Source organism: Amphibalanus amphitrite, unplaced genomic scaffold (assembly GCF_019059575.1).
Source record: "Amphibalanus amphitrite isolate SeventyFive unplaced genomic scaffold, NRLGWU_Aamphi_draft 002244F_arrow, whole genome shotgun sequence".
NCBI classification, from domain to species: domain Eukaryota; kingdom Metazoa; phylum Arthropoda; class Thecostraca; order Balanomorpha; family Balanidae; genus Amphibalanus; species Amphibalanus amphitrite.
Window position 1 is genome coordinate 1 of NW_024883732.1, and position 24,037 is coordinate 24,037.

The 24,037-nt window shown below is 52.1% G+C and overlaps 2 protein-coding genes across 6 annotated transcripts; one reads left to right on the forward strand and one right to left on the reverse strand.

Moving 5' to 3' along the window:
- Positions 1-453: 453 nt before the first annotated feature.
- On the forward strand, positions 454-12,716 carry LOC122376689 (retinitis pigmentosa 1-like 1 protein). 2 transcript variants are annotated; one of them, XM_043356600.1, is made up of 13 exons: positions 472-571; positions 1,382-1,516; positions 1,806-1,915; positions 3,974-4,056; positions 4,570-4,721; positions 5,024-5,161; positions 5,540-6,352; positions 6,493-6,602; positions 6,860-6,939; positions 7,236-7,405; positions 7,668-7,811; positions 8,157-10,885; positions 11,090-12,710. In XM_043356600.1, the coding sequence occupies exons 1-13, from the start codon at positions 478-480 to the stop codon at positions 12,098-12,100; spliced, it is 5,769 nt and encodes a 1,922-aa protein (XP_043212535.1). In that variant the 5' UTR covers positions 472-477; the 3' UTR covers positions 12,101-12,710. The 2 variants fall into 2 exon arrangements, with proteins under 2 accessions (XP_043212534.1, XP_043212535.1); XM_043356599.1 differs by having other exon boundaries at positions 454-571; positions 8,157-12,716.
- A 266-nt stretch (positions 12,717-12,982) lies between these two features.
- On the reverse strand, positions 12,983-24,034 carry LOC122376690 (cleavage stimulation factor subunit 2-like). Of its 4 annotated transcripts, none has more exons than XM_043356603.1 (11): positions 24,013-24,034; positions 22,492-22,573; positions 21,954-22,032; positions 21,454-21,623; positions 19,857-20,002; positions 18,132-18,239; positions 16,683-16,875; positions 15,185-15,316; positions 14,664-14,781; positions 13,965-14,250; positions 12,983-13,581 (listed from the first exon to the last, which is right to left on the reverse strand). In XM_043356603.1, the coding sequence occupies exons 2-11, from the start codon at positions 22,538-22,540 to the stop codon at positions 13,465-13,467; spliced, it is 1,398 nt and encodes a 465-aa protein (XP_043212538.1). In that variant the 5' UTR covers positions 22,541-22,573; positions 24,013-24,034; the 3' UTR covers positions 12,983-13,464. The 4 variants fall into 4 exon arrangements, with proteins under 4 accessions (XP_043212538.1, XP_043212536.1, XP_043212537.1 ...); XM_043356601.1 differs by lacking the exon at positions 24,013-24,034 and adding an exon at positions 23,978-23,996; XM_043356602.1 differs by lacking the exon at positions 24,013-24,034 and adding an exon at positions 23,873-23,973.
- Positions 24,035-24,037: the final 3 nt, after the last annotated feature.

The following is a 24,037-nucleotide window of genomic DNA, read 5'->3' on the forward strand; positions in this document are numbered from 1 at the left end:
TGATCTTGTGTCTGCAAATCATGACCATCAAACCAGCTATCGATGATCCGATCCGTGGCCAGCAGCCGCACGACCACGCCATAAGCACTAAATCACGGTTTGACGGGCTTGTATCCACCGTGACGTTCTACCAATATGACCATACGGGATAAACAATGCAATTAAACTCATGATTTATCGGGAAAGCTTGGATACTGGGCTTTCAGAAACTTCCCTGTGATAAGCTGCTAGTCTGAAGTAAGACGCCATTTGCAGACAGGATGACAGTGCCATTTGCTTTGCAGACTTGAGGTGATATTGATCCAAGAAGAAATACTCGAATTGTAGATTACCGAATGAATTAACGGCGCAAAAATGAGTCGTTCCGGTATGTGAATGGAGGGAATTCGTGGGAAGTTAGCTCTTTTAAGCGTCGTTGATAATATCCACTATTGCGCATTGTTTTTTTCAGGGGGAGAAATATTACCAGGAGGTCGAATGGTGGAGGGGTCGTCAAAGCAGCGCTACCTCTGCTGGGGTATCATCCTAGCAGTTATCTTCGCCGTCATCGTGCTCATCATTCTGCTCTCCAGTAAGTGCGGCAAACTTTCAGCTCATTATCGTGAATGCATTTGGGGAGTAAGGCAAGGGTGTGTATGGATGATTTATCAAAGTTGGCGTTGGCTGTGACAGTAAAGTAAGGACAAATGCATTCAGCCGACAACCATAACAGTTAAATGGGCAGTTTGGGATCAACCTGAAATAAATAGGTACACGAGGCTTGATAATACGGAATATCAGAATATTTACAACAAACGCTGATACTTTCTTAATAAAAAACAACACAACTCATATCCTCTGAAACATCCCTGCCTCTGTTCTTACCGAATATGTTAATGCCTAGCTCACTTATCCCTATATACGCCACTCCCCTCATAATACGCCTTAGTATAACCGGTTTAGGAAAACAGTCCCAGAATCTGCTGCTACAGCTTCCATCCCCTTCCCGATGCACGAAGACCGTCCCCCGTTTCGAAGCTCAGTAGCCGACCAGCCACTGTGGCCGTCAAGGTCGACCCCCCCCCCCCCTCCCACTGCTGACCACGTGGTCACGGAGAGGGGGGGGCGTACCTGGCACGGCCACCGCCACATCTGGAGGGGGAAGAGAGGGGGCAGAATGCTGACGGCACACACGAGACACGGAGATATCACGAGATGATACCCTTGCAATTAAGTGAACTTATTTGTTTTAATTGTTTCAAGGGACGTTCATGATGAAAAATAAAATGCATAGGTAGGGTTATGCATTGGGATGATAGGTTAATCGGTTTATGATCGGTTTAACTTCATAAACCTACTAATGGGACTCAGTCTGACGTCTGATCCAACCTTTCGCTCACAGCCGGTGCATTCTACGGAGCCGACGATGCAGTGGCGGAAAATGGCACTCTGTCGGCAACTGACGCCCAGTCCGGCCTCAAACGACCTTCGACGCGACCGACGACGACGCTGCCGCCGCTGCCACCGCCGCCCATCGGTAGGTACCGCATTCAGGTCAATGGTCGAGTCAACCTTTGATTCGGGTGTACAGCACTCGGCAGATGTGACAATATGCATGGAGGGTCTTCATACGCGGTGCTCGTATTTCCAAGATGAGATTATTTCGATGTGTAAAAATAAGTTTTTAAGTGTAAACCATTGGCGTAATGAAATATTTGACACCTAATTTCTGCTTATATTATTCTCAAAATACCTTGCTGAGACGAAATACATAATCATAGGAAATATTCAATAAGGTATTTTAACAGCGACTTTTCTTGTTTCAGTTGACGACGTGTTCACTGGTTCGTTGCGACTAAATGAAGAGTTCCATCCGATGCTATACGACAACTCATCGCGGGAGTTCAGTCGTATGAAGAGCAAGGTGGAAAATTTGGTAAGCAGAACCGTTTCCAAGGGTTTTAAGTAGCATTTACATACAATAAAGATGTTTGACTTAAGAGTCATGTTACCTTTTCCTCAAGTTATAATTAATATGAAATAATATTTTCGGAGTTTCTTGAGTGATATATATTGAAAAATTGATAGCAAATATTTCGATACTCGTAGTGGTACCTTTTTCAATGCGAGTGATGCACAGTGCGAGCTTTGTTAAGCACAACAAAATAACACAATTCCCATGCAATCGGTGGAGCTGGGTCCTCCAGTGCAGATAAAATAACCTATACGATACCGCCTTCCTATGAACTTATACAATATCACTGTCTATCACGGAATTTTAATTACATATTTAGACAATCAGCGCTAATTTAATAAAAAGAGCGTCACTTCAGTTACAGGTAAGTCACACTTACACAAGGTGACCCCCCCCCCCCCTCGCGTGTTCGTTCAGCGTGCCAACCACTATTTTTTTAGCACAATGTCCCATATTGGGCTCAGCTGGACGCCACCGCTGTCGAGATTCATTGACGGGCGCAGCTGTCGGATCTCGATGGCCTCCCTGATTTTACGTTTTTTCCAGTGGGGTTCGATGGCAAGGGTTCTCGCCTCGAACGGGTTCAAGTCACCGCCACAGGTACAAAAGTGTCTGGCCGTCGCTGACGTATCGCAGCGTCCGTGCTTGATATCGGCGGTGTGCTCCTTCAATCTGTCCTGTTTTGGTCGCCCTGACTCTCCGATATAGCTGGAGCCGCACGAGCACTTTATCTCATATACGGCCCCTTTCTTCTTGCTCTGCTCCACGGGATCTTTGACGTTAACCAGGTGACCCCTCAATCGCTTGGATTTGTGAGCTACCTTGATTCTGTGTGGCCTGAGAACCTTGGCTATCCTTTCGCTGAGACCTGGGACGTAGGGCACTGCCGCATAGGCTTCTTGGTCTCTGGCGGCGGCTTCCCCCTGTACGGTCTGGCTGGCGTCACGGCGTCTCATAGCCCTCTTGATAAACGGCTCCGGATAGCCATTGGCTACGAACACATCCCGTATCTTGCTCTTCTCCTCCTTCACACTTGACATGTCGCTGCAGACCCGTCTTGCTCTGGCTTCCATGCATCTTATTAGACCAGCTTTCATGGCCGCGGGGTGGCTCGAGTTGTACTTCAGGTACACGTTTGATGCGGTCGCCTTCCGGTAGACTGAGGTGCCCAGCCGACCTTCTGACCTCTGGACAAGAACGTCCAAAAACGGCAGTTTCTGGTCCACCTCCCGCTCCAGTGTAAACTGGATACTTGGGCAGAAATCGTTTAACCGCTGGTGGAACTCTTGCAGAGCTTCATCGCCGTGGGGCCACAGGATGAAAGTGTCGTCAACATAGCGTCTCCAGAGTGTGGGCTTCAGAGTGGCGGATGTCAGGATGGACTGCTCCAAATGTTCCATATAGGCATTCGCCAAGACGACAGATAGGCTGAGCCCCAGAGAATAAAGATGTTCTCTGTCCTCAAAACCTCGAGTGATGTGAATGATTTTCTTTTAACCCGTTATCGGAATATATCAGCTTCGGCTGCTCTTTTCTCCGATGTTGCGTCCAGTTATTCCTCGTGGCGTCAGCTATGGTAAACATTGAAATACAAAGAAATGTCCTGTTTAAAGGTAGAAATAAGGGTCTGGAATAAGTTTAGATATTTTGTTCTGTTTTTCCATCTTCCATCAATCCTCCAGAGCGGAGCACAGCGTTACAGTTTGCCTTCCGACCTTGCGGCACAGCATATATTCAGGCGTTCACTGCTAGTGACATCTAACGGCAAAATATGAAGTCGCTTTCCTCGGCTCGCTTGTCGTATTGCGCGACGCTGTTGGTAATGAATAATTAGTAATTATGGAATATTTTCACCCATTTCCTTATGCAATGAACAAAACGTGCCTTTAAAATGTTTAAAAATTACTATTATAGTAACTATATGTAAACATTATAACGTTAAAAGTCTAATGATAGGTAAACGTTATAAATCACTGTTATTGACATGCTGCGTTACACCTGTTTATCTACCTTTTGCAGCTGAACGAGGCGTTCTCACCGTACAACTGGCCCGAGGGAAGTGACGACATGGGATCAGTCATCGCCACCGTCACCAGATTCACGTGAGTATTTATATACATTGTATATAGGGGTTTACGTCCTGGATTTCCAGCTACCGTCCCATCAACCGCGATTCCTAGTTTTGCTACTTTGTGACATAGGAATGGCATACGTTGTGGGAGCGACAATTATCCATAGCCCAGCACGTAGCAATATAATTCAAGTATCGATAGCATGGCTGTTCTTTTCTTACGTAAGACACCTTCGGACAAAGTGTCTCAAAGCTTCCCACCAGGCGGCATAAGCGGCTTCGGGTATTCCCGAAGACATGGGAAGTTTAATGCATAATACGTTAGCCGTTAGCCGTTCATTGACACTTCAGCGCACCTCGCTGTCTGTATTTTTTCCTGGCAACCCGTCACGAAACTCATTTTCTTCGCAACTTGATTCAATGGAACCACGGACCGAAAAATTAGCTGTCACCCCGCGGTGTATGGCGCTCGCACCTGTCCGGCAGATATAGCACTTCCTGCATGACTTCTAACCTGCACGACTCTTCCCCTTCCGTTCCACAGGCGAGGCAGCGTGGTGGCTGAGTTCACCCTGCTCTCCCACCACGCTGAGTCGCTGACTCCTCAGGAGGCCGGCCAGCGCCTGCAGGAGCGTCTGAGACAGGTCACCACCTCGCCAACGGCCACAATCACCGCTTCCAAAGTGGATATTACTCGTGAGTGCAGCGGAAATCAATGGAGAGAGGATACGGAAGGATGGGCGAGGGGCGGGGGAGGGGAAATGTCGAACATGTCAGACGTAATACACATTACCAATACCAAATGTACCTATCACTATATCAACTATGTTGATTGACTTGCATTTGTTCCATCACTTAGAAGTGTGGAAAAATTCACAAAACTAGTTGATTCGTTCGCTCGTTTCATGTCGCCAAATGGGCTTATCTAAGATACCTATAAGAAACGGCTAGTCCACGCGCGGATGTCTGAACTTTGACCGACATTTTTCGCGTTGCAGCGATGGAGGACCTGTGCGCCACGCACCAGTCGGGCTGCTCCCATGACTGTCAGTTCTCCTACTCGAGTATGTCGTTCGTCTGCCTCTGTCCGTCTGGTATGGAGGTTGACAAGGATGGACGCACCTGCGTGTTCCCAGGTAGGTCCGATGAGGTCGTACTTCAAGGAAATGGAAGGCTGGGCGTAAAGGACGGTTTGTGGCAGAGGGACGTGCTTTACATAATGTGAAAATTGATAAGATATGCGTTTGATAATGACAAGTATGTAGTTATCATCTAACTAAGTTACAATTTTTCCTCAATATCCCCAAGGTCAAACAATTTTTATGTCGCATTATAGATCATAATTATGATAAAGTGTGTTTTTTCGTCCTTCAGGGAGCCGTGAAAAAGATTAAATTGTAAATCAAGTCGTATCTTGTAAGGCTCGTTGCAAAAAAAATGAACAGATATAACACACATTCCAATGTCCATTCTGACACGCCCCTGCTAACCAGCTTGCCGTGTTCCTTCCCCAGAGCCGGTCGTCACAGAAACTGTCCCGGAAATCCACCGGATCGAGGACCCGCACCTGGGTGCCGCCCTGCACCCCGACATCCCCTACACTGTGGACCACGAGTGGATGCACGAGGATGGTGAGACCACCCCGGAGCCGGAGCCGGAGACCACCGCGACGGACCTGTTCCCGGACCACGAGTGGGTCCACGAGGACGGTGAGACGACCCCGGAGCCCGAGCCGGAGACCACGGAGACCGACCCGTGGATGTTTGGAGGCGAGGAGGCGGCGGCGGGAGCGGAGCCGGAGCCGGAGCCGGAGACGACAGCCGAGCCGGAGCCGGAGTCGGAACCGGAGCCGGAGACCACTGTAACACCTGACGTCATGGTGGAGGACCATCTTTCGGTGCTCGGAGGACTGTTTGATGAGCCCGAGACGACCGCGGAGCCAGAGCCGGAGACGACTGCGGAACCGGAGCCGGAGCCAGAGACAACGGCGGAGCCGGAGCCTGAGCCGGAGACAAGTGCAGAGCCTGAGCCTGAGCTGGAGACAACTGCAGAGCCTGAGCTTGAAGCAACAGCGGAGCCTGAGCCAGAAACAACAGTGGAGCCGGAAGTTACAGCCGAACCCGAGCCGGAAGTTACAGCTGAACCCGAGCCGGAGCCGGAGCCAGAGGCCACTGCTGAACCGGAGCCGGAAACTACAGTGGAGCCGGAGCCGGAAACTACAGCGGAGCCCGAGCCGGAGCCGACCACCGTCGAGCCTGAACTGGAGCTGAAGACGACGTTCGACACCGGCCGTGTCCCTAAACTGGATGAAAGTCCAGCACCGGCAGGTAAAGAAGGGTCTGCGCGACTTCTTAGCTTCGCCCTCTGAATCTATCTATGAATTAACTTTTTGCGTTTTCGAAGTGCTGATACATCTAGTTATTGACGCAGGTCGTTCCTGTTTGTAACGCCTTTGTTTGTGTTCCAGTTCGGTCCATATTCAACGCGACCATGACACTGGAGGAGGAGTTCCCCGAGGGCCTGAAGGACAACACGTCCGCTGACTTCCTCAGGATGACCGTCAGGGTCAAGAAGGAGGTGAGTGGCCGAATGGAAAATGTTCACAAATTCCTAATAACTATCACATAAGCTTGCAAATACCTACCCTGAAGTGAAAGCATTCATAAGTTTCGTCAATCTGAGAATGAGATGTATAAACGTATCTCTAGTTAAATTTCCACTATCGAGGATGAAGCTGCTTCTTACATCTACCAGCCTGAAATGTCGTGCTCCTGTTTGGACTTATAGCAGGCTAGCCGACGACACACGTAAGTTTGACGTGTCCTGTTTCACAGATGGCTGAGGCCTTCTCCAGCTTCAACTGGCCCGAGGGAGACGACCTGGGTCAGATCGGCATCAAGATCCGCAAGTTCGAGTAAGTTTATCATGCGAATTCGATTTCACCTTAAAGTTTTCATTATATTTTGCGACTTATAGGTATCGGAAAACCTCAGACAATGTGGAAAAACAGCGGTATAGGTCGCATTATTACTCTTGACTTATTCGGAAGAAGCTCAACAAATTTAATTGCTTTTTCATTATCAGTGAAGGTTGAGACGTTTTAAACATGTAACTCGGCCTTATGAGTTAAGACTGTATCTACCATAAGCTATTCCACTTCTCTCGGTTCCAACCTGACTGACTCCCCCCCCCCCCCCCGTCTCCCCGCAGGCCGGGCAGCGTGGTCATCTTCTTCCACATCACCACGGGCGACACGGGCTCGGCGGCTCCGGAGGAGACGGCCCGCCGTCTGCAGGACCGGCTGACCGACTACTTCACCAGCACCGAGGGCCTCCAGTTCCACGGAGCACGCTTCCCCGTCTCGCAGATCGGCGTGGAACGTGAGTAGACGATGTTGGAGACGATGTAGACGATGTTGGACACGATGTAGACAATGTTGGAGACAACGTAGACGATGTTGGGAAAGCCGGGCTTATGCTACTGTATAAAATGCTTAGAATGTATTCCTTTTGAGAAAACTGTGATTGAGGACCTATAGCAGGAATGACTGGGTATATTTGGGGCCAATTTGTAATATTTGCTACCTGATGTGACTTTCTGTGCCTAGGCTCGCACTGATCCGCACTATTTCTCGTCGCGCAGCTCTGAGAGACCTGTGTGCGACCGGCGAGTCGGGCTGCTCCCACAAGTGCCACTACTCGGCGGCCGATGACCAGTTCCGCTGTGCCTGCCCCGAGGCCATGGAGCTCGCCGGTGATCAGCTCACCTGCAGGCGCATCGAATCAGGTGAGGCTGCCGGGCCTGAGAGCTGTCGCTGAGGACTTTGTCAAGTGTGTAGCCTGCCAGGGTGGTATCGAGAGCGTGGTTGACCTGACAATCTGGACCGAATGAACTAATCAGTGAATCAGCGAATTAGATGAATCACTGCATTTCTTTGTGCGATTGTCGCACTTTGTCGTTAACTTGAATGACAGGCAACGAGTTTATTTCATCAGAAAAACTATGTTTTATGACCATTTCTAGACCAGACTCATTGCGTAATGTCATCTAAGAACCACTGTGCCGGAGTTCAGTTTGCCGCATGTAAGTTTCAACAATTAACCAGACACTGACGGTCTGCGTTATTTTCAGTGCCTCCTCTCATCTCTCGGTGGAACGGACACGCCTGGGTGCTGGCCAACGAAACTCTGAAGCCCGTGATCCTGACGACTACCACCGAGATGGCCCCGGAAACCACGCCGGAACCGGAACCTGCGGCTACAACCGAGGCGGAACCAGAGACTACAGCCGAGCCGGAGCCCGAACTTACGGCAGAGCCTGAACCGGAGACAACAACGGCAGAGCCTGAACCGGAGCCTACAACCGAGACTGGTGGTTCGGAGACTCACGGTGAACATGACAACTGGTTGCACGATCATGAGCACCACTCGCACGACGAGGCTACGACGGCGCAGCCGGAGCCGGAAACCACCCCGGAACCGGAACCAGAGGGCACGCCAGAGCCGGAACCAGAGGGCACACCCGAACCGGAGCTGGAGACCACAATTGCACCGGACGCCAGCAACGCCCTCGATTTGGACGCGACGGCTGAGGAGGTCAAGAGTGGTTCTCAAGTCATCGACGAGACGTCTACCTCTGAGTCTGAGTCAACGGCTGAGTCTGAGCCAACAGCTGAGCCTGAGCCAACTGCTGAGCCTGAACCGACAGCTGAGCCCGAGCCGACGGCTGAGCCTGAGCCGTCTCTGGAGCCGGATGTGGCATCGGCTGCCGATCAGCTGAGCCTAGACGAGAAGCTGGACATGATGCACGCGATGGGCATCGTCCCCGAGTGGGAGAGCAGCAATGCTGAGGCAACCACTGCGGAGCCGGAGCCGGAGACCACAGCGGAACCGGAGCCAGAAACGGCTGCCGATTCCAAACCCTCAGAAGAACCGGCACCTGCCACCGAACCGACCGCTGAACCCGAGCCTGAGCCGACCATAGAGGGCTCACCGTCCACGGAGCCTGAGACCTCATCCAAACCAGCCGCCAATGAAAACGAGTTAGCTGCCGAAGAGAACGTTGTTGAGGGCGCCGAGCCCACCATGTCCAGTGAGCCGCAGCTGCCGACGGTTGCGGACGCCGAAGCGAATGAGGTGCCCGAGGAGCCCGTGAACCCGCCCAGCTTGGCCGAGGACGAGATGCACCGGGGTGGCGAGCGGACTGCCGAGGCAGAGCTGCTGCCTGTCGTCAACAACAGCCTCGACGACCGGCGGCGCGCCAAGGTCCTCAGCGAGACGGCCGGACAGGCGCCGGAGACGGCCGAGCGTGCCAAGGCGACAGTGCCGAAGGAAGGCGCCGAAGAGACGACGCTGAAGGACGAGGCCATCAATGAGGTGTCGGTCGAGGTGGGTGCAGAGGCCGCTGCTGGAGTAAAGGATGAGGCTGCAAACGAGGTTTCGGTGGATGTTGTGCCCAAGCCGGAAGCCAGGGTTGCATCTGAGCTTGAGACTGATGTCGACGTGGCGGCTCAGACTGCTTCTGAGACTGTTGAAGTCGGTGCCGAGACTTCTTCAGAGTCAGCCACGGAAACAGGTGCTGAACCTGCCACAGAGGCTTCTGCTACTGAGCCTGCTCAGGCAGAGATCGGCGTTGATCAGTCTGCCACCGGTAATGGTGAACCTGCTACCGAGGACGCGGAGCCAGAGAAGGAAGTTGCCACCGAACCAGCGTCTGAGCCTGAGAAGGAAGTAGCTGCCGAGCCTGCAACCGAGGCTACTGAACCTGAGAAGGAAGTTTCCGCCGAGCCAGCAGCTGAGCCAGAGATGGAAGTTCCTGCCGAGAATGCCGCTGAACCTGAGCCGCAGGGAGTTCCTGCCGAGCCAGCGGCTGAGCCCGAGAAGGAAGTTGCTGCACAGCCTGTGAAGGAAGTTGCTGCCGAGCCTGTTACTGAGGCTGTTGAGCCCAAGAAGGAAGTTCCTGCCGAGAATACCGCTGAGCCTGAGCCGGAGGGAGTTCCTGCCGAGCCAGCGGCTGAGCCCGAGAAGGAAGTTGCTGCCGAGCCTGCAACCGAGGCTGCTGAGCCCGAGAAGAATGTTCCTGCTGAACCTGCCGCTGACCCTGAGCCGGAGGGAGTTCATGCCGAGCCTGCTGCTGAACCCGAGAAGGACGTTGCTGCAGAGCCAGCGGCCAAGCCTGAGAAGGAAGCTACTGCTGAGCCTGTGAAAGAAGTTGCTGCCGAGCCTGCAACCGAGGCTGCTGAGCCCGAGAAGAACGTTCCTGCCGAACCGGCCGCTGAGCCTGAGCCGGAGGGAGTTCCTGCCGAGCCATCGACCGAGCCCAAGAAAGAGGCTGCTGCAGAGCCAGCGGCCGAGCCTGAGAAGGAAGCTACTGCTGAGCCTGTGAAGGAAGTTGCTGCCGAGCCTGTAACCGAGGCTGCTGAACCCAAGAAGGAAGTTGCTGCCGATCCAGCGGCTGAGCCTGAGACGGAAATTTCTGCCGATCCAACGGCTGAGCCTGAGAGGGAAATTTCTGCCGAGCCAGCGGCTGAGCCCGAGAAGGAAATCGCTGCTGAGCCTCGGAAGGAAGCTGCTGTCGAGCCTGTAACCGAGGCTGCTGAGCCCGAGAATGAAGCTGCTGCTGAGCCTGTAACCGAGGTCGCTGAGCCTGAGAAAGAAGCAGCTGCTGAGCCTGTAACTGAGGTTGCTGAGCCTGAGAAAGAAGTTACTGCAGAGCCTGTAGCAGACACAGCTGAGCCTGAGAAGGAAGCTGCTGCCGAGCCCGTAACCGAGGTTTCTGAGCCTGAGAAGGAAGCTGCTGCCGAGCCTGTAACCGAGGTTGCTGAGCCTGAGAAGGAAGCAGCTGCTGAGCCTGTAACTGAGGTTGCTGAGCCTGAGAAGGAAGCTGCTGCCGAGCCTGCAACCGAGGTCGCTGAGCCTGAGAAGGAAGCTGCTGCCGAGTCTGTAACTGAGGTTGCTGAGCCTGAGAAGGAAGCTGCTGCCGAACCTGTAACCGAGGCTGCTGAGCCCGAGAAGGAAACTGCCGCTGAGCCCGAGAAGGAAGCTGCTGCGGAGCCTGTAACTGAGGTTGCTGAGCCTGAGAAGGAAGCTGCTGCCGAGCCTGCAACCGAGGTCGCTGAGCCTGAGAAGGAAGCTGCTGCCGAGTCTGTAACTGAGGTTGCTGAGCCTGAGCAGGAAGCTGCTGCCGAACCTGTGACCGAGGCTGCTGAGCCCGAGAAGGAAGCTGCTGCCGAGCCTGTAGCAGACACTGCTGAGCCTGAGAAGGAAGCTTCTTCCGAGCCTGTAACCGAGGTTGCTGAGCCTGAGAAGGAAGCTGCTGTCGAACCTATAACCGAGGTTGCTGAGCCTGAGAAGAAACCAGCTGCTGAGCCTGTGACTGAGGTTGCTGAGCCTGAGAAGGAACCAGCTGCTGAGCCTGCGACTGAGGTTGCTGAGCCCGAGAAGGAACCAGCTGCTGAGTCTACGACTGAGGTTGCTGAGCCTGAGAAGGAAGCTGCCACGACCACTCCTCGCACGACGAGGAAACGTAAGCGCAACCGGAACCGGAAAAACCGTAACCAGAGGGAACGCCAGAGCCGGAACCAGGCTGTGAGAGACACTGCTGAGCCCGAGAAGGAAGCTGCTGCAGAGCCTGAAACCAAGGCTGCTGAGACTAGAAAGGAATCTTCTACTAAGCCTGAGAGGGAAGTTGTTGCCGAGTCCATCGAGCCAGAAAAGGAAGCTGCTGCTGCTGCTGAAACTTCTGTAGAGGCTGTAGCTGAAGCTGCTGCCGAATCTGTCGAAAAGGCTGCTGAGGTTAAAACGGAAGTCACGCAGTCTGAAATCCCTGAAACTAAAGCTGCTGCCGAGACTGTCACCGAGGCAGCACCAGCACCGACTGAGGAGACTTCAGAGCCTACCGAAGCCGCTGCGTCGTCCGAGTCATCTTCTGAAAGTTCAGCGTCGCCCACGCCCCCGTCAGAGGCGGCTGAGCCGGCCGTAAAGCCGAAGGGAGCGTCCAAATCGGGGCAGGCGCTGCTGGACGAGGCGCTGAGAGAAGCCGTCGAGCAGAGCAACGACCTGCGCCGGCGGAGGTAGGCACCGCCGGCGGCCGGCCGCAGACTATTTGTGATACAGATGCCGAGTGATTGTGCGAGTGCAGGAGTGCCAACAGATGAGTGCCAGCGGGTGAGTGCGGAGTGCTAGCCGATCTGATCGTGGGCGAACAAACTCAAGTGCCGCCAGAGGACGGCGCCTCACTCAGACAGCGGGACCAGTTGCGTTTAGCTGAGCAAATGTTTAGTCGTAGCTAGGTTAGCCGTTCTCATAAATCGCCGTGACGAGCGCGGAATGGTCGCGCAAGTGTAACGTTCAGTGCTGCCTTTGAGCTGCCACGCCCTACTCGCGCGACGCTGCGCATATTACGGTGGGCGGCCTCCGTCCACGAGTGTAATGCATTCCGTCCGAGTTATTATCTACAGGAATCGCTGTAGCAGTGTCGAACTGCCGAGAGGTGTGCCTCGCTCATAAAGTCGATCATGCGGGGACAGATTGTGTGATTGTGCGTGTGTGAAGTAATGTCGAGCTCCGTTCCATGCACGCTTGTGCGCATATGCAAGGTGCTCATACCGCCCGCAATAGCTACTTGAGGCGGCAATGCGCACAAATCGCGTCAATGATTCCAATACTTGTTTGAATACAGAAACGAAGGTCAGTGTGTTTTTGAAAAAAAGCGTGATAGCATCGGTTACCGCGGCGCTTGGTGTGGGAGGTCAAAATTGTTGCGTGGAAGAGTAGATTATGTTTACATTTTTATCGACAACCATCATCCTAACATCAATCAGACTACAGTGAGAAAACTGCAACTACACACGCAATAAAATATTTTGTCAAAATGCGAGCTAAGTTAACGTTTCTACCAGTTTCTGATTTAATACATATTGCAGCTGACCATTGAAAACGCCAACAAACAGATTATGCAAGTGTGACATTGTATTTACAACGCGCAGGCGAGTACGAGTGAACAGCTATGAGGAGAAAGTCAGCCATCCCTGTCCTGTGACAGTCAACTCCTGAACCGATGTTACCTGTCCGTAACCCACAAGGGACAGAGCTGGTACATAGGTCAGCGCGGAAGGCTGAACCACTGAGGAATGGGCCAACTCTCACATTCAAACAGCTCACAGGCTGGACGGGGGTGGCCCGTCATAGCTTATCGGACAATGAATCGCCGTGTTCTATTCAATACTTGACCGCGCGCCTCTTGAATGTTCGCTGTGTCATCCTCAGAACCAGTAGATATTGAGACACAGTGTTCCTGGTTCCACTATGATCTGCCTCGCGATACACTCGAGTCCATAGTGGGAATGCGCCGCACATCCACCCAGCAACACTTCTGCCGCCACTCACCAACCGACTCCGGTGGAAAACTGACAGCGCCCGCCGGAGGTCAGCCAGCCAGCTTAGCGGGCCGACTTGGAGATCTGCTCCTTCAGTACCATGATGCTCTGCCGCTGCTCCGGGGGCAGCATGGCAATCTGTTCGTCCGAGAGCTGCAGCACCTGCATGATCAGCGCCGCCTGCCGGAAAAGAAAAGAAGTAGTGGTTCAGTGAGACGCCGCATAGGTCAGTCTCGCTCTGTTCACATCAATTGGCGGAATGTCGATAGTTTAGACGAGTTACACCACGAAAGTAAGGGTATTTCGTAATGTGTATTAATCTATGGAGAGCTGAGTTGATCCATGGCACCTTAAGTGATTTAAAGACAGATGATATGATTCATGCTATCTATGCAACACACTAAGCATTGCAATCAGCAGCCTTTGGTGTATGAGAGCTCCGATACGAATCAGCTATTTCTCCAGACATTCTCCGAATATGTCTAACGTCAAAAATGGTATCCTAGGTCCTCATCCATGCCACATTCTTACCCTTCCCCCTTCCTTCCAACCCTCACACCTACCTTCTCCTGATCTCCTCCCGCCAGATTAGCGGGCAGGTTGATGGCTCCCAGGTCCGGCCCGGGCCGGCTGGGCGCGGCCGGCGGCGGACCCCTCATGTCGCGGTCGCCACCGGCCAGAGGACCGGCCATGGGACCGGGTATGGGACCGGCGGCGGCGCGCGGGTCCCGCGGGTCACGCGCCTCCCTCGGGTCGCGGGGGTCGCGCGGGTCGCGGCTCGGCGCCGGCGCCTCCGGGAACCCGCGGCCGAACGGCGCGCCGGCCGCGCGCGGGTCACGTCCAAACGCCCTGTCAGAGGTCAGCTCCGGTCAGCATACGGAAGGGCAGCGTAAAGGCTAAGTGACGGAAGACAGTCGATTACTTTGACTAAAGTACGGAACAATGAGATAAGTAGGCCAACACCAATAGATACGGAAATTATTGAAGACCGGAAACCACGAACATAATTTACTCACTCAGCCAGAATCTATAGGGTCACCTTTACAGCCTGCCGGTAAAACAACCGCAAATACCCCAAAATCATCAAGATCTGCTGTTAAAAAGAGACAAGTAAATCTAATAAACAGTCCACAAGACAGTTCCCCTCCCCCGCAGACACCTACATATACACACGCATCATCCAAATTCCAAAAGCCTATCCTTCCCTCTTACATACCGGATTGAGCCTTTGCATTACAAGTTCCGTAAACCGTCCCGCTCACCTGGCGTCAAAGTCCTGCGGCGGCGGCGGCGGGCCGCGCATGTCCCTGTCGCCAGAGCGGAGGTCCATGTCGCCACGAAGGCCACCCGGCGGAGGGCCCCCGCGGCCCATATCAGGCCCTGGGACGGAGTCCGCAGGACAGTGAGAAACGATAGTGATGCGAAACCCGGGGCAGTTGTGAGTTGTGACAATGGTGAGTAAGTACGGGCAAAGTTCGAAGCTACATTTCCACAAGATCTCAATGCATGCTACCACCAGCTCTTATGTTAGGTACTCGACATTGCGACGCACATGAAATTGAGAGCTTTCGTTAAACACAGCAGCCTTCAACGCTTCAAACATTCATGCCTAAATAAGCCAACACGTACTCGTATTACTCTGGATTGACTTGTGCCCTATATCAAAAGAAAATAACGCCCCTGTCCCTCCTCTTCTAGCCTCAACTGTCAGTGACCAAATGACCAGAGAACTATCATTGATCAAGTTGATGTAAAATCCACCAATCAACTAACTACTCCTTACCTCTGGGCGGCATGCGGAGGTCCTGGTCGGCCAGTCGTCCGCCCGCGCGGGGGTCCAGGCTGCGCATGTCCATGTCTCCTGCCGGCGCGCCGGCCAGCGCCGTCGGACCCTGACGGAAGTCCACGTCCTGACCTGAAAGGGGGATGAAGGGTGAGAGTCATGAGTGTGGTCACGCGGGGATACTTGTCAGCAGGGCCTAAATCATGCGGAAGCTCCTAAAACTGATTTAGAGACGGCCAGAATTCAGTTGTTGTTGTTGTTGTCGTTCCGGCCGTCGGGCCCGGTGGGCCCACATGGGGGGCCCGGGAGGGCCCCAGCCCCCCTCGGGGGCGACACTTGCGACGTCCGCGCAGGGAGGGCAGCAGGCCCCCGGGCGGGTTCCGGCGGACTCAGACGCCGGGTAGGGCCGGAGAAACCAGCACCCCGCCAGAGTGTCTAGCGCCGTGGGCGCTCTATAGTCGGCCCAGGCGCCGCAGGAACTCGATAACCCGGCATGGGTCAGCAAAGACCTCCCGCAGCGTCGGGTCCTCTCTCCCGAAAACGTCGTGACGGACGCGGGCCGTCGCGGGGCACGACGTCAGGAAGTGTTCCGCGTCCTCCCTGACTCCGCCGTCGCAGGTCGGGCACCCATCGTCCTCCTCCACCCCGATGAAGTGACGGTACGCTTGCAGGGCAGGAGAGTGGCCGGTCCGGAGGCGCGCCAGAGCGGTGCCCTCTCTCCTAGACAGGCCGAGCCTGTCTGCCAGCCTGACCCTGCCCGGGCCGACGACATCGTGGTAGTCGTGGCTTAGGTGCGGGCGGGTCGCGGGCGCCGGTCGGGAGTGGCGCGTGCTCTCCACCCACTCTCTGCTTACGTGGCGCTTCAGCAGGCTCTTGGCCGCCGCGAAGGTGATGGGTATCCCGTCCTGCGGCAGCTCAGCGGCCTCCCTGGCCACGGCATCGGCGATCTCGTTGCCGGCGACTCCCGCGTGACCGGGAACCCACTGAAGGTCCACGCGGTGGCGTCGTCCTAGTCGCCGGAGGGATAGCCAGACTTGGTCAGCGACCCGTTCAGTCTGGTTGGCCGGGCCCTCCCTCAGACGCATGAGGGATGATAGGGAGTCGGTGCACAGCTGGATATTGAGTGCAGGGTCTTGATCGCTGAGGATGGACTCGATGTATTTGAGTGTCTCTCGTAGAGCGAGGAGCTCCGCTGTGTAGCTCGACGTGAAGCTGGCGCTCGGATCAGTCGTTAGTAGAGTCCCATCTCTTCGTCAAGTGGAGACAGCGATTCCACTTTTTCGGTAGCCATAACGATTTTTAAATTGTGCTTCTAACAAAAACATTCCTGACATGTTTGCAGTTTTACACGCCCCTAGTTGAGCTACCTAACACCACTACCGCATTGAAAAAAGTAGTCTCCATCATGGTCCAAGCCCCAACTCACAACCCGACAAGAACCACAACGAATGTGCCGGGTTCACCAATACTCTCCACCACACCCCACAGCGGCACTGACCTCCTCCGATGGGCCCGAACGGCCCCTCCTTGACAGCCGGCTGCGGGGCGGCCACCGACACCACGGGAGCCGGGACGGGGGCGGCCGGCACAGCGGGCGCGGGGGCAGCCGAGACGGCCGGGGCGGCGGTGCCGGCCGGTGTGTCAGCCGGCTTCAGCACCGGCGGCTCCGGCTGCGACTTGTGCAGCATCGACTGAAAGGAAAGGGCAGGCGAGCTCTTTAGAATTGCTACATATACCGTTCATGAATCCGTAATGAGGCCTGCAAACCATTCCGTTACATAAACAAGTGGAACGATTGAATCAGCTTAAGCACACGATCATTATAGAGACGAAACTAGACAGATAAAACACCATGCTTTGCGTAGGTTGGCTACATGACCGCTTGTAGTGACTGTATGGACCACATGGAACATTACATAACAAATTTGCTCAGGACGAACGAATGGAGCAAACGGCGAAAGTACGGCGTAGGAGCGGCAAATGCACGAGTACGGCGGTAACGGCAGAACGGCGGGTAGACCGCGTAGGGACTGAGGAATTGACGGGTGTATGGCAAACAAAAACACTCGTGTGAAACGGCGGCTGAGTGATGGGCATTGTTAGAGTTATGGGTTACAAGTTACAACTATACGGGAGCCACAGTGAAGCGCATTATAAATCACGACAGGAACTGTACAACGAATACCGAAAACACCAGTAAAACGCCTTTTGGGCGACCAACGGAGCGAGCGAGAGGATGGGCCTTGCACGTGCGAAATTGCGAGGGGGTACCTCCAACTAACTTGTGCACTGCACCCTACTAACCGGTCTTTAGCGATGTGCCAAATTTCAGCGCAATCGGCCTAGCCGTTCTCGAGATCTGGAAGCGGCACACTGCACGTGCGCACGTGCAAGCGGGGTCCAAACTGACTTTTGCACGGCACCCTACTAACTGGTCCCCAACCGTGTACCAAATTTAAGCGCAATCGGCCCAGCCGTTCTCGAGATCTGGGAGCGCCCCCTGCACGTGCGCACGTGCTGTAGCACCCCAACCTTAACACATGCAGATGAATTATCTGATGGAGACCTAACTGTGTACCGAGTTTCAATTCAATCGGCCCAACCGTTGTGCCGTTATTGAGGTTGCAATTTTGGGGGTTCTTAAAAAATGTCCAACTTTACCACGCGCCACGTGCGGTGGTTGGCAAGAACGCATGGTGGCCATCACACCACAGAACTTTTACGTCCAAGTGACATTCAGTAAAGAAGACCGCTTGTCAATCGGATGTCCCGTTCCTAAGATATTAGCTTTTGAAGAGCGTCCCCACGGCCGGCCGGCCGGCCGGCCGGCCGGCCGGCCGCTCATACTCAGGATTTTCCCTTAATTCAGTATGAGACTCCGCTCGCTTCGCTCGCTCCGTAATAACGACATTGTACGGGTGTGCGTCGGCGGCGGCGTCCAACTCACGGCGGCCGTCTGCGGGTCCACGATACGCATCACCACCTGGGCCTGCAGCAGCGCGTAGGCCAGCTGAGGGTTCTGCAGCAGCATCGTGCGAGCCTCCGTCGGGTTGTTCTGCAATTGATACAGAGAGACAGTCAAATGATGTAGTGCACTCTCACCAAAGCAGGCGATGGCCGGGTCATCATCGGAGATAGCCAACACGAACAGCACGTCTTATAGCGCAAACACAAAGCATGAAAATAAAACCAATGAAAACATAGTACCTACACATAAATAAAACATGAAATTCGTTTCCGAAGAACCAAGAGTAGCAATTTCGTAACATTAAAAACAGTAGGGGAGAGTGGGGTAAGATGCCCAGGGTGGGAAAGACGCCCCACCCCCTCTAGCGGGGAAACAAAGAATCGAACCTGGAAATTAATGTTCTTAGCGTAAAGCGGAAGCCTGCCTTGTTAACTGCACAAAAATTTGCGAAGCTCAGTTGGGCAACGGCTGGCTGGTGATTGCATGTTTTTTATTTGCTGCTTTCAAAAAATATTTTGGCGTCAAAACATTGTAAATATCAAAGAAGGTAGATAATTTTTGCATCCCTTGCTATAGTCGTGATGCATTAACATACGTGTACTGTGTCCCAAACAGTTTGTTTCAGGGTGTAGTTTTATGGCTAACAAATTGTGCTGATTTAATGTTATTTCGGTACCTTGGGGTAAGATGCCCCCTGTCCTGATGGGGAAAGACGCCCCCCTAAATCCGTAGGCTGTCCTTCAAGCAGCCCGTCAAATCATTTATTACATACTTGTGATGAGAGACAAAAGCCGATCTGGGACTATTGAGAGTCCGGTACGGTCGGGTGCTCCCCATGCCGGTCTCTCGGCCCACACAGCGACTTTTTGGGCGGCATCTGACTCTGAGAGCCCTGACGACGGCCTCTGTGGGCCCCATTATTGGTTCCAGGGCCCCTCACGACATCCTTTGAGGGCTCCCACGTTGGCTCCACGGGCCGCGCTGGCATCTGAGGTCCCCACGATGGGCTCGAGGGCCCTCAAGCATCATGAAGACCTATAAGGGCCCCACAGTGGTCTCCGAACGCCACCACGGAGGCTTGTTTGGCCACGCTGGACTATGATGGCCCTAACGATGACCTCTTAAGCCCCTTACGACTACTTTTGAGGGCCCTTACAATGATGTTTGGTGTCTACTGCAGGCTCGAAGGGACTACTGATTCGTTCAGGCGATTCACGTGCCTATTTATGTCACTTATAGTGCAGGGGGCATCTTACCCAACGCCAGGGGGCGTCTTTCCCACCCTGTGGGGTAAGATGCCCCCTTTCACTTCTTCAGGAAAATGCTTAATAGCAAAAAAAAAGCTGTCATATTTCAGGCACGAAAGTGTGATATTTTTGGAGAAAAATGATGTTGGCTTCCGTTGAAACACCAAGTTTTGGCTTTCCGATCGTCATTTTCGAATAATATATGACATAGTCAAACCCTGGGCATCTTTCCCCACTCTCCCCTAACGAGAGAGCCGAGAGGCGAGATCAGCGAGAGCCGAGAGGTAACTAGCAGTCGAGCGAGCCCATCGAAGTATCGACCGAACAGATTATCTACATTATCAGAATAAATAATAGCATTATTTATTAGCATTATCATAATAACAATAGATTATCGAAGTGTCTACAGGACCTTATCAGTCATCACACACCGAAGAAAGACCCAGGTCCAGCTCACCTGAATGCAGAGTTTCATCTGTTTCATGAGCTCGAACATCTGCTCGGGCGGCAGGGAGGCGACTGCCTTACTGATGGCCTCAGGGGCCTGCGGGGGGTCCACCTCCTCCCCGTACGGACTCTCGCTGGCAGGACCCTGCATCAGAGCTGATGGAAGAAGCAGACAGGTCAGCGCGTGAGAAAACGCACATTAGACGGGATAGTGGCAGCAGGGTTTACGAGATATTGAACAATAGCACCAGCCTCATTCTTCACTGCGTCACACTCCCTTTGAATGCTTCCATCCACCACCTTCCTCAACGCATACCTTACCCAACCATTAAATAATATCAGCTGCTTTAACCCTCGCATGTGTAGGGGGGGGGGGGGGGTCGGATGGACCCCCCCATGGTTTTTCGCGAATAACTCGCGTAAAAAGCGGCCGATCGCGACGAAACTTTCAGTACCCTCGCATTGATCAATTTTACACCTACCCTGAAAATTTCATGACCCTGACCCAAATGACCTTTGACCTGTGACCTCTTTTCCGAGACCATGTTTGGCCGGAATCGCGATTTCGCGTATGTCGGCTCGCACTAGCCGCGTGTTTGCAAGCTTTTCGTGGTTTCAAACGTTCAAACATGTGATTTGATGTTACTCCCGTGTGTGTCAAGGTCACCTGAAGGTCAGGTCAGGTCATTGACCTTTGGTGACCTCGGGTGACCTCGGTTCACTTTTTCGAGTTTTACATGTTTCTAGGCTAGTTTTTGGAGCTGAATTCGAATTTAGCAACCATTTGAACATTTACGAAGTAGTTTTGGTGACTTCGTAACATGTTACGAAGCTGTCAGAGGCGGTTGACACGTACTACGAATACCCGTCACGACGCCTACTGGTTGACCTGACCTGACCTGACCCGACCTGGTCTAAATGCTTCAAGACATCATCTGTGATCAAAACTAACACGATATTCGTGATCAGCACCCCGAAAAACCCCTAAGCAGCCACACTTTACGACTTTCTAACAGGTCCCGATTTTCCCGACTTTGGGTCATTGACCTGACCTGGAAGGTCAACCAATGACCTAGGACCTTAAAATTGGGAATCATCGGCTTCCTCTCGTCACGAGCAACACGCTCGTTTTTTCCGCGAAGCTCTAGCTCGATCAGGGGCCAAACGGCAAGGGGGGTCCAACCGACCCCCCCCCCCCCCTACACATTAGAAGCTGGCAAACGCCGCACACATGCGCACACATCTACCAATCGTCCACATATCACTTCGATCCCTACCCATTATCCATTTAGATCCGCACCCCAATCAATTAAATATCCACTTCATGACCCTTAACCTAGTTGTATACCACTCTCTCTCCGACCGTCAGCGTGACAGTCACAGCATGGATCACATCACCTGCAAACCCTGTGCACCCCCCCCCCCCCCAAGGTCGATCGCATAGCAATCTCCGCACATAACACGGCAATCGGCAAGCCTTCTTTACCGCCACCCACCCCGCCCTGTGGACCTCCCCCATCATCAGTACAGCAACGTCCACTTAGCGCACGCCACGCCTTCGTCAACGCCACTCACTCCGCAGTCCGCACTCTATCTGAGTCACTCACTCTGCATCTCCATCCTGCTCTTCTCCGTGCAGGCGTTGTCCACGCGCAGCTGACGGCCCGACAGCTCCACCCCGTTCAGGTTCCGCATGGCACTCAGAGCGGTCTCCGGGTCACGGTATTCACAGAAACCGTAGCCCTTCGGCTTTCCCGTGGCCCTGTCGTTCATCATGCTGGAATGGCGAGAAAGGTGAGGGAGGTGTAGCGTGGGCAACGGTGTTCAATGTCTGTAGAAGTAGGCCGAAAGCTATTTCAGGGCGCGGGGATGAGCCCGTGACTTACATCTTGCATACGACTAGTAAACGTAACAGTGGTATGCATTATATTCTACTGTACTAATCGGCAGATGCAGATAAAAGAAATTAGGTGTCAATGCTCACTTCTATGGTGGTTATTGAACAAAGTGCAAAAGTACAAAATAGGTAGGCGTTATGAGTAACAAGTAAGACGAGCTTCTCGCATCTAGTAGGTAGCCACGAGTGACCGGGGATTTGACAACTTACCGAAACGAGAGGACTGGTCCGACCTGGCTGAAGATTTCCTTCAGCTTCTTTTCTGTCACCTCATATGGGATATTCCCCACTGTCAGCAGAGAATCAGCCATCAACAATGAGGAAAACAAGTAACAGGCATACCAGTCATGAAGGGGTCTTAAAAAGGTTTTCAGAACTAAAAAAGCAAGCTATTTCCTGCAAGATCTACCATCAAAGTACTCCATACAGCATGCAAAGATTTAAATAATTTCAAACATAATAACCAAATCAGTGATTGATTCATTAACAATCTGACACATAAGCTTGTGACATGGCAGCATTGAACATTGTTTTAATAAATTTTCCAGTGTGTCATGATATATTGAGGGATATACATAATTCCACAGTTTTGGAATGGAGTACCTACCTACATTTTTTTATACAAAACATTGGAAATTGGAATGTCCACAATTTTGGGGGATTACCCCCCCCCCCCACAAAAAATGAGGGAGTTACCTAGCCACACATTCACATGAGAGTTCATGGCTTGACATTAGTACCTACTTACCAAAGACAGATCTCATAGACTTCTCCACCAATGAATTATCCACAGCCATCTTGACTGCTTTTATTTACTTATGGTCTGAAAACTGAAAAACACATATTGTCAATATACGGTGAAGCTCATGAATTAGTACCATAATGAGTTTGTACCCAGCAAAAGGGTCATTGTGGGAGGCTCACCACAATTAATATAGGTACCTTACCCTATTGCCTTTTGGGCATTGTTTACACATTCCCATAAATTTCAAGCCCAGGTTTCATCCAACTAGCAAAATAGTTGGATGAAACCTGGCCACAGGTTTCATCCAAATGATGAAATCCAATGAAACCAAATGAATGAAGTCCAAATGAAACCTCTTCTGGCCACAGGTCAGTCCAAGAATGCTCTCCTCCTTTACAAATATATCAATATAGCTTGGCACCTGCATGGAATTTAACATTGTTCCAACATATGCATTGGAGAAATATGACAACTATGCATCCCAGTAGGTATATGACATTGAGGCCTGTGGCTATCATAAGATCTGACTAGACCAGCATCAGGTAAAGCATCAGCATCTGCTATAAGATCTGGTTCTCTGTCATGATTTTATTACCTGGGATCAGAGCTGAAAAGAAGAATCCCTAAAAGATTACTCTAACACCTATTTAACATATAGGTATATAACACTGAAACCTAGGGTGATACCTTGCTGGAAAATTCCTATCTTGAACCTTGAAGTGAATTTAGATAGTTCACACAACCAAACAACTCAGGGAGCTGCCCTACAACCTATATCAATACCTATCAGTTGATCAATAGCATGCTTAAATTATGAAAACTGCTTCAGCAATCTGGAAATTGCATACAAGTGTCTATCAACCCTATCAATTTTCTACCTCCACCCTGACCCAGGCCAAAGGAACATGCACAGGGCCTCTCCCCATCTCATTCCCCTCAATGATGATCTTGAGCCAGCCTAGAGCATTGTAGAAAAAAAAGTGTGCACCATTTAGAGAAGCTACAACTGGAATCAGATTTTAAGGTCTCAGGTTAACTGGTGACCTCTGATGTTGCAGGCCAACAAGCAAGCAAAATATATGGTATGGATTTTATATACTCCTAGGCATGGATTTAGCTTTTATTCAGGCAAATATCTTAGATCCTATACATGGTATTGCTTTGAAGTTAGGACGCAAAGTGCAAACCAGACGACAGCGGACAGATTAAATATTTTCAGCAGTTAGCACTTATGAGACTTAATTCATTTGTCACAAACAAAATTAAAAATGTTTTGGTGTCATGAAAGGGAAGTGAAATTACACCAATTATGACCAAATTGAAATGTGGATTAATAGTGAATTTATTATTCAACTTCCTAGAAGTGACTTCTGCACAAACACACTGAACTGAATGAAGTGTTATTTGAAATAAAGGATCCAGTGTCCTTCAAACAATAATCAGCGCATAAAAATAAAAACGAATCAACAGCTCATAAACTTGAACTAACTTGCAGAAAAAAAAATATAAAATGAAAAGACGCACACACACGCCGAGGAGCGAAAGATGC

Bases quoted from the DNA above. Each gene is read 5' to 3' on its own strand.
- LOC122376689 (XM_043356599.1), top strand. From the start codon at position 478: ATGGTGGAGGGGTCGTCAAAGCAGCGCTACCTCTGCTGGGGTATCATC. The intron at 1,517-1,805 runs GTAGGTACCGCA...TTCTTGTTTCAG, and splicing joins GCTGCCACCGCCGCCCATCG to TTGACGACGTGTTCACTGGT. The intron at 6,940-7,235 runs GTAAGTTTATCA...GTCTCCCCGCAG, and splicing joins ATCAAGATCCGCAAGTTCGA to GCCGGGCAGCGTGGTCATCT.
- LOC122376690 (XM_043356603.1), bottom strand. From the start codon at position 22,540: ATGGCTGTGGATAATTCATTGGTGGAGAAGTCTATGAGATCTGTCTTT. The intron at 20,003-21,453 runs GTGAGTGACTCA...TTCTTCCATCAG, and splicing joins GAGCAGGATGGAGATGCAGA to CTCTGATGCAGGGTCCTGCC. The intron at 14,251-14,663 runs GTGAGCGGGACG...GACCTCTGACAG, and splicing joins CCGCAGGACTTTGACGCCAG to GGCGTTTGGACGTGACCCGC.